Source organism: Vidua chalybeata, chromosome Z, assembly GCF_026979565.1.
Source record: "Vidua chalybeata isolate OUT-0048 chromosome Z, bVidCha1 merged haplotype, whole genome shotgun sequence".
In the NCBI taxonomy this organism is placed as follows: domain Eukaryota; kingdom Metazoa; phylum Chordata; class Aves; order Passeriformes; family Viduidae; genus Vidua; species Vidua chalybeata.
The window spans coordinates 43,448,461-43,461,670 of record NC_071570.1 but is presented as its reverse complement, the minus strand read 5'-3'; the positions used below and the strand labels follow the sequence as shown (position 1 = coordinate 43,461,670).

Genomic DNA, 13,210 nt, shown 5'->3' with positions numbered 1-13,210 from the left:
AACGCCCATCTCTAATGGTAGCACTAATAGCAGGAGTAATAAACTACTGCTATGACTTGGGGAAAAGTTCCACTTTTTTGAAACAGCATTTATTTCATTTGGATATTTACACATTTGATTAGAAAATGCTTCTTCTCAGGCACAAAGCTGCAACTTTTCTAATTGATGTGGCATGTATTTTCTTCTGAATTAACTTGAGAAAAAGTTATCCACAGAGGGAAGTAATTTGAATATATAACATTTGACATGTATTCAATCAAGTGTGGGTTTTTTTTTTGTTTCAAACCATAGCTTTTTATAGATAAATAATCAGATCCTTCCTTATATTGTTGGTGAGATAAAGTTACTGATTTCTAGCTAATACTTTTCAGATACTAAGTGTTTTAATTTGAAACAGTGTGTTGAGGCTATGGGGTTCACTAGGAATATCTTAATCATAACAAGGGAGCAATTGTTCATTGATTTTTTTTTTTTTTTCTTGGGGTTCGTTTTTTTGTTGGGTTTTGTTTTCTTTTTTTTTTTTTTTAATGTGGATTTAACCTTGGAGCAGTTCCAGCTGTGTTAATAAACCACAGGAAGCTTCAGTGAACAAAAATATATTTAAAGAAGAAATTCTGTCTGTTACCTAATGCACAGACAACTAAGCAAGAGCACCTGCTTACTGAAGTCAGTTTCTTTTTCACTACATGTGAAATTCAGAATCAAAAATAAGACATAAGACTAGTTCACAGCTAGTAGGCTGATTTACACTCAGTAGTTGCTGTTGAATGTGGCTTGCACAAAGGTTGAATTTGGTTAATAGGGGAGAAGTCATAAAGCATTAATTGCTTTTGATACTTTCAGGCATTTCTAGAATCAGCAATCTTAATTTAATCTCAATGAAATTTAAATCTTATGTTTTATCTGCCAAACTTACAAAGTTCAAACATAATCAATTTTCTTCAAAGAACTCCAAGTATGGAAACGTGTTTGGCGATATGTGAGGATATATATGAGCATTACTTGAGTATTATATGAGTATTATATGATCAATATATGAGTATTATTAAAAATTCCTAATAATGCTGACTGCTTCTTTTGCAGAATAGATATGAAATTGAAACATTCATAATTCCTTGGGAGTAAACAGGAGGGGCAATCAGAATAGTGGACAGCAACTGTTAGTACTCACGTTGTATGGAAAACCTGCCATTTTAGAGGTTAGAAGAAGGTTAGGGCACTTCTTTTCCCTTGAGAAAGCTAGAGATTATCATACAGTTTTCTATTAGCACTGAGCATCATCAGGAAGAGGGAGGTTTGGGAATTCTCTTTCTGTAGATCCCAGCAAGTAAGTTTTTTCCAACTGAGAATAGCCATCAACACTGTCATGACTGAGCTCCAGAATGCAACTAAACAGCACATAGCTGCTTGCTCTCTCCCCACACAGTGAAATGGGAGGAGAGAATTGCAAGGGTAAGAGTGAAAAAAGCAATGAGTTCAGATAAAAATAGTTTCCTAATTGAAATAAAAATAACAGTAATAATGATAGCAATAATGAGAAGAAAAATAACAGAGATAAGTAAATGCCAAGCAAAAGAAATGATGCTGCTGAAAACAATTGCTTACCACCAACCAAACAAAGGCTGCCCAGTTCCAGAGCATCAGCCCCTTGGCAGCCTCCTGCCTCCTCTTTTTGCTGAGCACAGTGCTACAGGGTGTGGAATATCCTGCTCATCTGGGGTCATCTGTGCTGTATCTCTGCTGGTGTCTTGCCCAGCCCCAGCTCTCTTGGTGGTGAGGTGGTGCCAGGAGGAGGAGAGGCCTTGAATCTGTGTAACCACTGCTGAGTAACATGTAGTACCTCCCTGTGTTACCCTCACTGTTCTCACACAAACACAAAACATAGTTCCTTACCAGCTGCTTTTTAATTAACTCTATCACAGCCAAAACCAGCGCAGCGAGAAGAATATTTCTGAATGTTTTGCGTTATAATAAAGGATTGCTCCCAGCACTTCAAAATGCAGTACTAGGTTTTGTCTATGGCAAGAGTGATTTTTTTTTATTTTGTTGGACCAATTTTTAAGTTCACTGATGATGGTTGAAGTCAGGACCCTGATGTTCACTTCTTCTGTTATTGTTACCAGCTGTACTACTTCAAGCTCCAGCATTAAAAGTCTTTCTATCTTTTTCAGTTGGGTCATCAAATCTTAAAACAGGATGCATATAATTGTGGAATTATAAGGCACAAAATTATTTTAGAAATATTCTTGGTTATAGTTCAGTCATTGCAACATAACATTTTTGAAATAAAACATTACATTTCAGAGCATTTCTTCTCTTTTTTTATTCAAGTTAGTATAAGTGATACCTACATTTAGCATGAGGTCTCATTCGAAGGACTACATTTTTTTCTTTGACCAGAGTTTGCTTTTTCTTTTGTATCCCAATGGCTATTCCCTATTTTGGAAACAAATAGTAAATGTTGCAATACTCTGCCTTATTCAAATTTAACTTGTTATTGTTTTGTTCAGTCCTGGATAGCAGTTTTTGTCAAAAGTTCTGTATCCAAAAGCTTTCAGCCAGTTCTTTTGAGAGCAATATTCAAAAGTTGGCAGAATAGTGATGGGCTTACTACTACTTGTGGGTGAAGTGTTGTGCTCACAGACTGACAGATATTTGGATTGTAAGAAGAATGGCTTATCTTATTAAATTGGAATGATAATTATGACTGAATTTCAAATACTGTCAAACATTTCAAACTTGACCTTTACATGCAAACATGTGAACATGCTGAACTGGAGGGCACCACTTCATTGAAAGGAAGTTCCTGGGAAGAGGCCAAACACTTGAAACAGTGTTTTGATGGCTTACTCCAAATTTTCAAATGATGAACAATGACAATTGTCCCCACTAAATGTGTTTGTGGTCTGAAAAATTTACCATTACTCAAATTAAGCTTCATGTTCCTCAAGCTTTTACAATTAGAGACACTCTACTTCTAAGAAGCTGAGCTTGAACTCAAAACCCTACCATTAAGGCTTGATGGGTTTTTTGAAAACTAAGATATTTTAGCTTCTACACTAAATATGTTTCACAAGCTGCAGTCTCCTGTGAACTCTTCTGGGACATCTGACTCTTTTAAACATTTATAAAACCACTAATATGCTGAACACTTTATGAGTAATTAGTAGTCATAATTGTAGGGGTACAACTCTGTGCTTGTGCTCTTATTCTGTCAGAGGAAATACCTGTTCAAACTTGTCTCCCATTGTTGTAGACATTTATTTTCCTTTACAGCAGTACTGACATCCATAGATGTGTTCTATCACATCTCATTAAGGTACCCAGCAATGCTTTTAAAGAATGAATTTTCTGTACATTGCAGTCCATGTAACCATTACTGTGAGGTAATATTACCACTGGTTGCAAAGCAAGTAAGTAAACCTTTGTCAGATATCTGTTTATATACTTGGATGGTTCTGACCACAACAAGGTTTCAGTCTTGTTTGGGTCTAATTATGCCATAATACATAAAGTTAGTAATAACAAAAAATAATTGAATGTGGTGGTTGTGTTTCCTAGGTATAGCATACCTGAGTGGAATGTGCAGTGAAAAACGAAAATGTATAATTGCAGAGGACAATGGTCTGAATCTGGCTTTTACAATTGCCCATGAAATGGGTCACAAGTAAGTATGTGGATATTAAAGCCTAGTATTCATTTGCATCTAATACTACTACGATTTGACTAATTTTATTGTGTACTTCAGTTTTTTCTTTCTTTCTGTAAGGAGGGAATTTAAATTAAATGAAAAATTCCAAAAATTGTGCTTCTGTTAATAGTAATAATAATAATAGTAATAATAATAATAAGAAGAAGTATCAATATATGGTATGTAGCTTAAGGAAATATTTATGACTTGAAGTAATACAAAAATCTTTATAGCTACAAAATAAATAAATTAACTGGAAAGACTGCCATTGTCTGGGGAAAATCAGGTGCCCCAAGATGTTTGTTCTATGCTGACTATGGTATTGTGTAACAGATCCAACTCTAACAATTGTTGCCAACAAAAATTTTAATGAGATCATAAGCTGGAAGAGCTGTTATTTAATTTGGCTTTCTCAGGATAGATCCCACTATAGTGTAGAATAGTCATTGGTTATTGCAACATTAATGTTTTTCATCTTAGAAGAAGAAAAGGACGGCAAAATGAAGGTGAAGTTAACTGTATTTCACAATTGGGCTGGATGTTTTTATTCATTCAGTGTCAAATATTTTAACCCAAAGTAAAAAATTAATATTTTGCAATAGTAAAATCTGTTAATAAGATTTGAACTTCATTCATGGCTTCACTACTTGTAAAGAAAAAGAAATAGAAAATTTCTTATTTTTAATTAAAATAAAAGTGAGGTATGATTTGCTCTATTTTCTGCAGTGTCTGTGCCAGGTGTTTGTGTATTTGTATTATAATGTCAGTTTCAGAGTGACAACAGAGAGGGATGTTTTGCTAAATGAGTGGTTAGGTATCTTAGGACAAATATTTTGAATTGAAAGTTACTTGGTTTAAATTTGGTTAAAGCTTCCTGAGAATGGAGATGCTAGCATCTAATGTTGAAAAATGAAGTTAATTGTAAGAAAAAAATAGAAATTAAAATATTTGTATTAATTTATTTTTTCTAGGTGTAAAATAAGCAAATACAGAGCAATTATTTAAAGATTGACACAATCATAAGTTGCTGCATGAAATTGATATTTTATAGGGTTTTTTTGGTGGTTTGGTTTTTTTTTGTTTTGTTGTTTTTGTTTTGTTTTTTTTTTTCATTTTCATAGCTGCAGAAAAAAACTCCTGGTTCATATAAGCCAGCCTGCTTGCATGATAGTTGCAATAAAGGAAAGACCTAAAAAGAAATATTTATTTGTGTTTTGTAGCTACACATAATTCTATTTCTATTTTTTGCTGTAGCGTATGCTGGTATTGAGGGAAGAGGGAATGGGGAAAAGAAGAATTATTTTCTGTAAACTTATTCCTATGGCAGTAAACCAAGAATAAGGGGAATTAAACAATCACTTATTATGATCTGCAGATAAGTTCATTGGTAGAGCAAATTAGAAAATTGTTTGATGCACGTATAATAATAATAACAGATATACTGCTTTATGACCAACACAATAAAAATATTTTTAGAGTATAGAAGTCTTTGCTGCAAAATTACCTATTTGAAAAAAGAGACATCTCAATCAACAAGAAATACAACATCTCATGCTCCCTGAAAAATGGTAATACGTAATGTTCTTGCAAAGTTATGGGTGGTGTGTTGATTGTGCAATAGCAAATTTGCGAATGTGGGCTACTGATCTTAAAAAGTTTATGTGGTTACATAGTGGTAAGGTTTTTGTCTTGCATAAGACAATCAAACCTCTCTTTGACTTCCTAAGGTCTTCTAGATAGCAAGCAGTACATTAAACAAGGTAGACAGAGAAGCTCACTGTTGCTGCTAGCAGTTCTTCCAAGACTGCAGCACAGTTCAGGCTCTATAACGTATGTTGCATTTGTTTGTAAAGTTGGAATATCTTCATGGCCTTGCATTGCAGCTGGACTGTGAAAGAGAAGGAATTTGCATGATCTTCCTACAGGAACATAAAACTTACATTGCTGATATATAAATCCTGAGGGAAAAAGAATGTTACAAGGCTACAAGAAATTTCAGAGCTTTCAAATCCTTTTGTACTAATTCAAATAAACTTGGAAAAACAAATCATGATGGTATCCCAGCCATCATATTCTCATAGTAGTAATGGCATTTGGATGTCCTTAGAGACATCCTCACAATTTTCTATGAGTAATGTAATAAGTATTTCTAAAAAATAGAAATGAAGAATAAATCAAATATTGTGTCAGTGTAAAAGACAGGATGTTGATTGAACCAGACATTTCTTCAAGAAATCCAGACTAATGAAGGCTTGTAACAAACCACATAGTGTATAGAAGGAAAAAAAAAATAGCATCCCCCCAGTGCAAAAGATGCAAAGGCATAAAGGCATAAATCCCTGCTTTATGATGGAGTCAGAGCCCTTAGCTGTCGCAATCTGAAATAGAGTGGTCTTGCACCAAGGAGCATGAGGTGATATTTTAGAGATATTTGTTTTTTCTGCATGAATGTCTCTGTTTGCCATCCAGGTCCTGGCAATTGCAAAGAGGATGGTAGAAGCAGTTGAACCTTTGTGAAGAGACAATATAAAAACGTTTGAAGACAAACATTTGAATGTAGATCCTATTGGAAAGGACTTGTGCAGATTCAAATATATCTAGAATATTTCTTACAGAGATTTGTCTTGTTCATTCTTAACTTCCTCAGAAGCAGAGATGAAATGTTCACCATAGACCAGTCATAAATAGTTCCTTGAAGACATCATCTTTTCTAGAAAATTTTCACTGACTCTTTTAGAATCCTGAGGTCATTTAACTACTACCTTGATTGTTTTGTATGTAATATCTTTAACCATTCTAGTTGCTCTTGTGAAGAGTCTTGTTCAGCAGCATAGAACCAAAAGCTTTCTCAAAGACTTTGCTTCTTGAAGGATAAAGAAAAAACAATTCTGTTCCATTCTGTACAACAAATATTATTCTTGCCCATAAATTATCAAATAGATTCAAAACTTACAAAATATAGATGCTGTTGATTTTCATTTTCTGAAAGCATATACAAACAAAGACACTACCAGTTGCCATTGTATTGATGAATATAAAGTTCTGATGAACTCCTTTCACTGAAATTTTTCTTGATATCCAACTTAAACCTCCACTGGCACACCTTGAGGCCATGTCCTCTTGTCCTGTTGCGAGTTGCCTGGGAGAAGGGGCTCTTATATTGAATACATTCTGATACATGGATGTTTATTAAAGTGTTGTGTTGTTGGATTTTTTTGTTTGTTTTTGTTTTTGTTTTTGGAATTAAAAGGAAAATATTCTTAAATATTACAATGGCAGACTAAACAATTTACAATATGGAATGTCTTTGTTCTAGCCTTGTGTATCTGAATGCAGATGATATTTTAATGACATTGAGAATTAATGTAAGTCAACGGTCGATTTTTGAACTCTATCTGTGAAATCAGTTATTAAAAATTGTATCTCATTAATGGATTTGGTTTTATTAAACATATTCTATTTATTAAAATAAATTTACTAAGCAATTAGGTAATTACACAATGAGGTCACATTACAAAGTAAAAACTAACAACAGTTAATTAAAAGACATTGTCTCTGTGTGGAGAACAGAGATAAGAGTGAGAATTGCTGGTATTGAGGTTAACAAGCTACATATGATTTTACTTAAATGATGGTCCTCTATGGGCTCTGATTCCTTTTGAAGGATGGAGAAATAAAGAACAGATGTAAATTTCTGCATCTCAAAAAAGATTAATTTACAATTATTAAGTGCTCTAAATGTAGCTACTTAAAAGAGAAATTGGTGGAATTCTTCAGAATTAATTTTATACACATCTGCATTCTTTTTCTAACAAGCATTTTTGGAAATATGAGAGGTAACTGTTACTAAAATTCAGGATATTCTACCACATATTTTGTAGTGATGAACAGGGAGTCTGTGGAATTTCTGAATCACCTATTTAGTGGTTAATAATCAAAAAGCGTATATTCTTTGTGACTATATTAAAAAGTTGTATGAAATCCTCACTCAGGTTATCAAAAGTCCCACAGTGTCAGTGGAAGCTGTGCTGGTAACCTGTCCCCAAATACTCTTGCTTCCTTCTCTCTCCCATGCAACCCCATGGGCTATTAGGCTATTGGATAGAAGGTGTAGGGGAAATTCTTGTCATTGTGGCTTTATTCCAGCTTCAGAGGCTCTCATTTCTCTCTGATTGTTTCTTTCTTAAACGTTTCTGTTCTGTTTGGCTAATGGTCTAAAGCTGAGTTTCTCAGTCCAAGATACATAGATATGGATATTAATCTCTCTGTAGGTACTATCAGAGATGTTGAGCTTTGACTGTTTTGGCTGGGTTTTGTCACCAATGAGTTTTCTGTTCAAATCAAAGTCAACTGAAGTGTAGAGACAGGAGCCTAATTTTGAGTAAAACAGTTTGAAAAGTACAGGTAGTGTTCTAAAAATTGAGCTTTGTCGTGATTTTAAAAATGCATTCACAACAGATATAGGCAATCATCTTTCCCATATACTTATTTGTGTCATGACAGATTTACACAGAAATGGTTGTAATTCCCTGCTTTTTGTGCATAGCTGCATACAATGTGGACATGCCTGGAGAGGGGCCTTTTAAAAGGGCACATAGTGTCAGGACAAGGGGGAATGGTTTTAAACTGAACAAGAGTAGGTTTGGATTAGATATTAGGAAGAAATTTTTTACTGTGACGCTAGTGAGGCATTGAACAGGTTGTCCAGAGCAGTTGTGCACTCCCCATGTTGAGTTGATCGAGACCAGACAGGGTGGAATTTTGACCACAACGTGGTGTAGTGGAAAGTTCTCTGTGGCAGTGGGTTTGGAAATAGATTATCTTTAATGTCCCTTCCAACCCATACCATTCTATGATTCTATGGTTCTCTTCTTTTTATATTATTTTTGTATTGCTTTACTATCTGTGACATAAGCAATAAGTATCCTTGATACTTATTTATTTGATAAAAATTAGAGGAGGCTTTAGTTTTGTATTGCATTTCAGCATTACATATTCTCTATTTCAAACATGATTTATACAAAATCACCCTAGTTTCATCACTGTCTTTTTTTTTCCTGATAGGTCAGGAATAGTATCCGTAAGGTAACTGCTCTAAACACTTGCAGTTAAACCAACAGTGCACTGAGTGGTCTTGAAAGGGTTTTCTTTTTTTAAACTACTTTATTGAAGTTCAAAGTATATATATTAGATGCTCAACCATGCAACTCCTTGAGATTACCTTACATTCATTTTCATGCTTTTGTGGGTAAGTTCTTTAAAAATTGATAGTCTCTTTTTCACCTGTATCCATATCAAAGTAGACATCTTTGTTCCACAGTCATATACTTATGCTGGCTTAAATCAGTTTTGGATCTTACTGGGCACATGGGTGTATAATTCCAAACTTCAGTGGCCTGAAAATTGTACAACAAAATATATTTAAGATTACAGATGACAGAAGATAATGAAGTCTGTTACATACTTCACATTTATGTTTACTCATACTCGAAATGTTTCTGGTATTAAAAACCATGAAGAAAAATGAGTTTTGTTGGTCCAGTTCTAATCACATTCTTGCATGACATCACTGCAATGCCAGGCAGAAATAAAGCATCACCACCCTTTTGCTGGTAGCAAGACAGCTGAAGAAACAGATCAGGAAGACATGGAGCACTGAGATAGGGAAGAAGCACTGCATCAGCATTTTAGTAATGTAAAAAGATAGGATTCTTTTTTACATGAAATTTAGATTAGTCAACTCTTTCTCTGTCAAGGTATTAAGGGTTGTGTTGCTACCAGGCTATACTGTTCCAGGATGGATTTATGTTAAATTTTCCTTAGGATAACATTTGTAAACTAAACAATTAGTAACTGAAAAACATCCTACAGGATGCAAAAGCTTAATTGATAGTCTGATACATTTAAAATATCTGTGAAAAAAATTGACAAAAGATCATAACAATGTCAATGTTTTTGTTAATACAAAAACTGTTTTTTTATAGCTCTTCACTGAGTTTAAGATAGCTCAACGATGTGGCAAATACAATGGGTATCGTATTGGCCAATACTTCTTCTGTATTATATAATCTCTGTAAAAAACCTTCAGGAAGAGGCAATGTATATTTTCATGTTATAATGGTAAATATATCTGTCATAGCAAACCTTTAAATTATTTGTATACTTCAGTCAAAGGACCATGGCTCACTAGTTTGTCTAGATCCAGCGCCATGAAGCATGGTGGTAGAAGTATTGGAGTTACAGAGAAGAAAGCTGTTCTGCAAAAGCTGCCAAGTCAGCTGGACAGCAGTGTCCAGCGTATGTTAATATCCCTATACTAATATACATGTTATACTTTTACCCAGTTGTTTTAAGACTGAAAATGTAATCTGAATTTCCAGCATTGTGGAGAATGCGCAATGATTCACAAAAGGGAAATAATAGCTGCATAAAGTTATTTATTTTTACTTTTTCTGAAAATATAATTTTTAACAAGAAGATTGAGATTTCCTTGTTTGGTAGATTTTCCTTTGAAGATAAATTCTTTCCAAAAGAAATCATATTTTACCTTTTACCGTCATAATTTTTCTGTAGCTGGTCAATTGCCTTTCACTTTCAGCTAAATAATTAATTTATAGTGTCTTATCCCATTTATTCAATCATCTGTGATGCCTTCATATGTTTTAAAGGACATATGAAAACTGGGATTTAAAAAAAAAACCAAGAAGCCAAAATATAACAGCTTATAAAATCCTTCTGTTAGTCTGGTCCTTTTATATATTTTTTCTTTATAAAGATAGCAGTGCAATAAAACATTTTGTTGAAAAAGTGCAAATAAAGTACTGAGAAAGTAGTGTAACTTCTGTCTGTCTGTGATAGTGACATAAGGGGTGTTATTTTTGCTTATGAAATACGTCCTCATGATACTGCAGAATTTCAGATCAGACAAACTTGTGTGAAAATCATTGTACTATAAAACTCCATATAAGCTTTTAAACCTTGTAATTTTGGGGTGCATAGTTTAAAAAGTTTTGATCATTCCAGTGTAATATTGCGCAAAATGATAAAAAAAAGAAAGCAGTGGAAATAATAAGGAAGATAGCACTTTGTTATTACTAATACTTTTAAAAGTTTTTTTTTATTTTTAAGGTAATAAAATTTATTATGTTAGTGACCCATTTCACAAAATGGAAAAATATCTAGGATAATGGTTGCAGAGAATTTGCAAATACTGTGTAATGATCACTTATACCAATATGAATTTTTAACAAATCAAATGGAATGTGATCACACATCACAGGTATAAACTGGCAACTGCATTCAGAAGTTTACTTTCTCTTTCACAAGGGGAAGGTTTTCTAGTAATTTTCAGTCTTTCCTGAGCTCATACTAGTAGTATTATACTTGATCTGTAATTCACACTCAACATTCTCTTGTTCTATATATGACTTGGAATAAATAGATTCTTTAGTATTTGGGAATCTATTTATTATACTGAACATTCTATTTATTATACTGAACATTGCTGGTTCCTTGATCCAGAACTTGCTCTTGCACTTTTCTTAATCTGCCTCTTATTCCTAATCTGTGTCACTGTTAGTGACTATGAAAATCTGAACTTTAGTTGTTCTATTTAATTTTTTTGATTCTCTCACTTTTTGTTTACAGATAAGCCTAAAGTAATTCTCCACATCTATCTGAATTAACCGAATTCATTGCTTGTATAATAGGTTTTCGATACTATTTAATCTTTCTCCATTCTTTGCCTGTTTCTGGTTTAACAACATCATTCTTATTCAGGTGCACTATGTGCATTTTAAGTGTGATAGGATGGTGACAACTATCATCTACCATTTGCAAAGCACAAAAAAAATAATGAATAAAGAACAAAAAGCTTTCACCTGGAAGCATGGGGGGTGACTGAGCAAATGCATATTGTCATGAAAATAGCATATGATACATAAGAACTTTGATGTCCTACTGTGAGAAGAAATATAAAATAGCAATGCAGACCTAATTATTTCAAGAAGGTGTGTGCGTAACGTTATTTAGCTTATTTAAATATAGTATAATGACCGAGGATCTTCTTTTGAGGCTTAAAAGAGCTTTGATTTTGTAATACTCCACTATAATAAGCATAAGTTAAATTGTAGTACTTGGTACTTTTTCAGTATGTTGACACTAGAATGCATTTTGAATGCAAGAATATAAGCTGTTCTCTAAAATTACAGGAGAGATTCTATTGCCTTTTTGCAATAAACATAGAATTGCAACAGTAGTTAATTGTAAAATAATTGCTTTTTAAATGAAATATTGAACTAACATTTTTCTTCTACTTTCAGTGGCCCAAGTTACTAATTCCAAATACAGAGAATTTAATGATGTTGTTTCTTTATACTATTTCTACTTGCATATTAAAAATTTTGCAAAAATTATTCCAGTTTTATATATGGTATCACATTTAAAAATCCTTTAAACAAGTTTTAGGGTTTTTTTAAGATAAAAACTTTTTTTTCAGTGGACTTGATCTATACTGTTAGTAGAGTTTATTGGACCAAGTCTTTTTGTCAAAATACTTTAAAACTGAGATTATTAAAATATAGTTTAATTGCATAGTGTGAACTTAAATATTGCTAATATTTTATTTAGGGAAAAAATTTTATAGAATTCTTCCGACTTGAGTATTTTATCTGCTCTGTATAGCCTTTAACCAGAATGGGTAGAGCATTTTTATGCAACACCAAATAAATACCATTTATTTTCTTAAAAATATAATTTATTTCTATATATAGACATGAAGTACTACTTGTTAAAATACAGCAGTGTCTTCTTTGTTAATTGTGTCTTTTCAGGCTATTACAAAGTTATCTTATAATCCCAAACTCCTTGTCTTCTTCCCACATGCACATGGTGTTGCTCTACTCTTGTATGAGGTTGAATGATCACAGCTGTGAGAAAGAGGAGAGGGAGCACTATGCTGAGTGCTGTCATAATACATTCATTCTATAGGAAGAGACAGAACAGCACCTTACACAGACATGTTTCTGTGGTACCTTTGTATCAGTGAAAGGATGTAGTTATGTCTTTCATGTGCAGCAAGGGGGGGCTAGAAAATATCATGACTACCACTGCAAGCACTGAGCAATGTTATATCCTTGATTGTTAATGGAGAAGTAGGTATGCATGCTTACACTACTTACTCTCATGTTGAATAAGACTGTTCAGCTTCTTTTTTTCACTACACACAATGTGATGTGAGGAATGAAATCAGAAGTCAGTTGTGCTGCACACTGACTTTTATGTGGTCTTGTAATTGATACTACGTCAGATAAAAATATGCAGCCATTACCATGCTACAGAAGAGATCAAAAACACTCACTGAAGAAAACATTCCTGAGAATGTTTAAGAGCAGGTTCTGTTGCTTCTTTAGCTTACTTCTCAGATATTGTCCTGAAATTTAGTTAATTGATGTTAACTTACAATGTGTATTTGCCTTTTGAATAGGCATTTTTGAGTGCCTATTCATTCAGGTAGGCAAA

The 13,210-nt window shown here is 33.4% G+C and overlaps 1 protein-coding gene across 1 annotated transcript in view; it reads left to right on the top strand.

The window, feature by feature from the left end:
* ADAMTS19 (ADAM metallopeptidase with thrombospondin type 1 motif 19) overlaps positions 1-13,210 on the top strand; it is a 140,091-nt gene that overhangs the window by 74,148 nt on the left and 52,733 nt on the right. Inside the window, exon 8 of the mRNA XM_053931844.1 lies at positions 3,562-3,667. Coding sequence (XP_053787819.1) covers positions 3,562-3,667 — 106 coding nt within the window. The remainder of the gene's footprint in view (positions 1-3,561; positions 3,668-13,210) is intronic.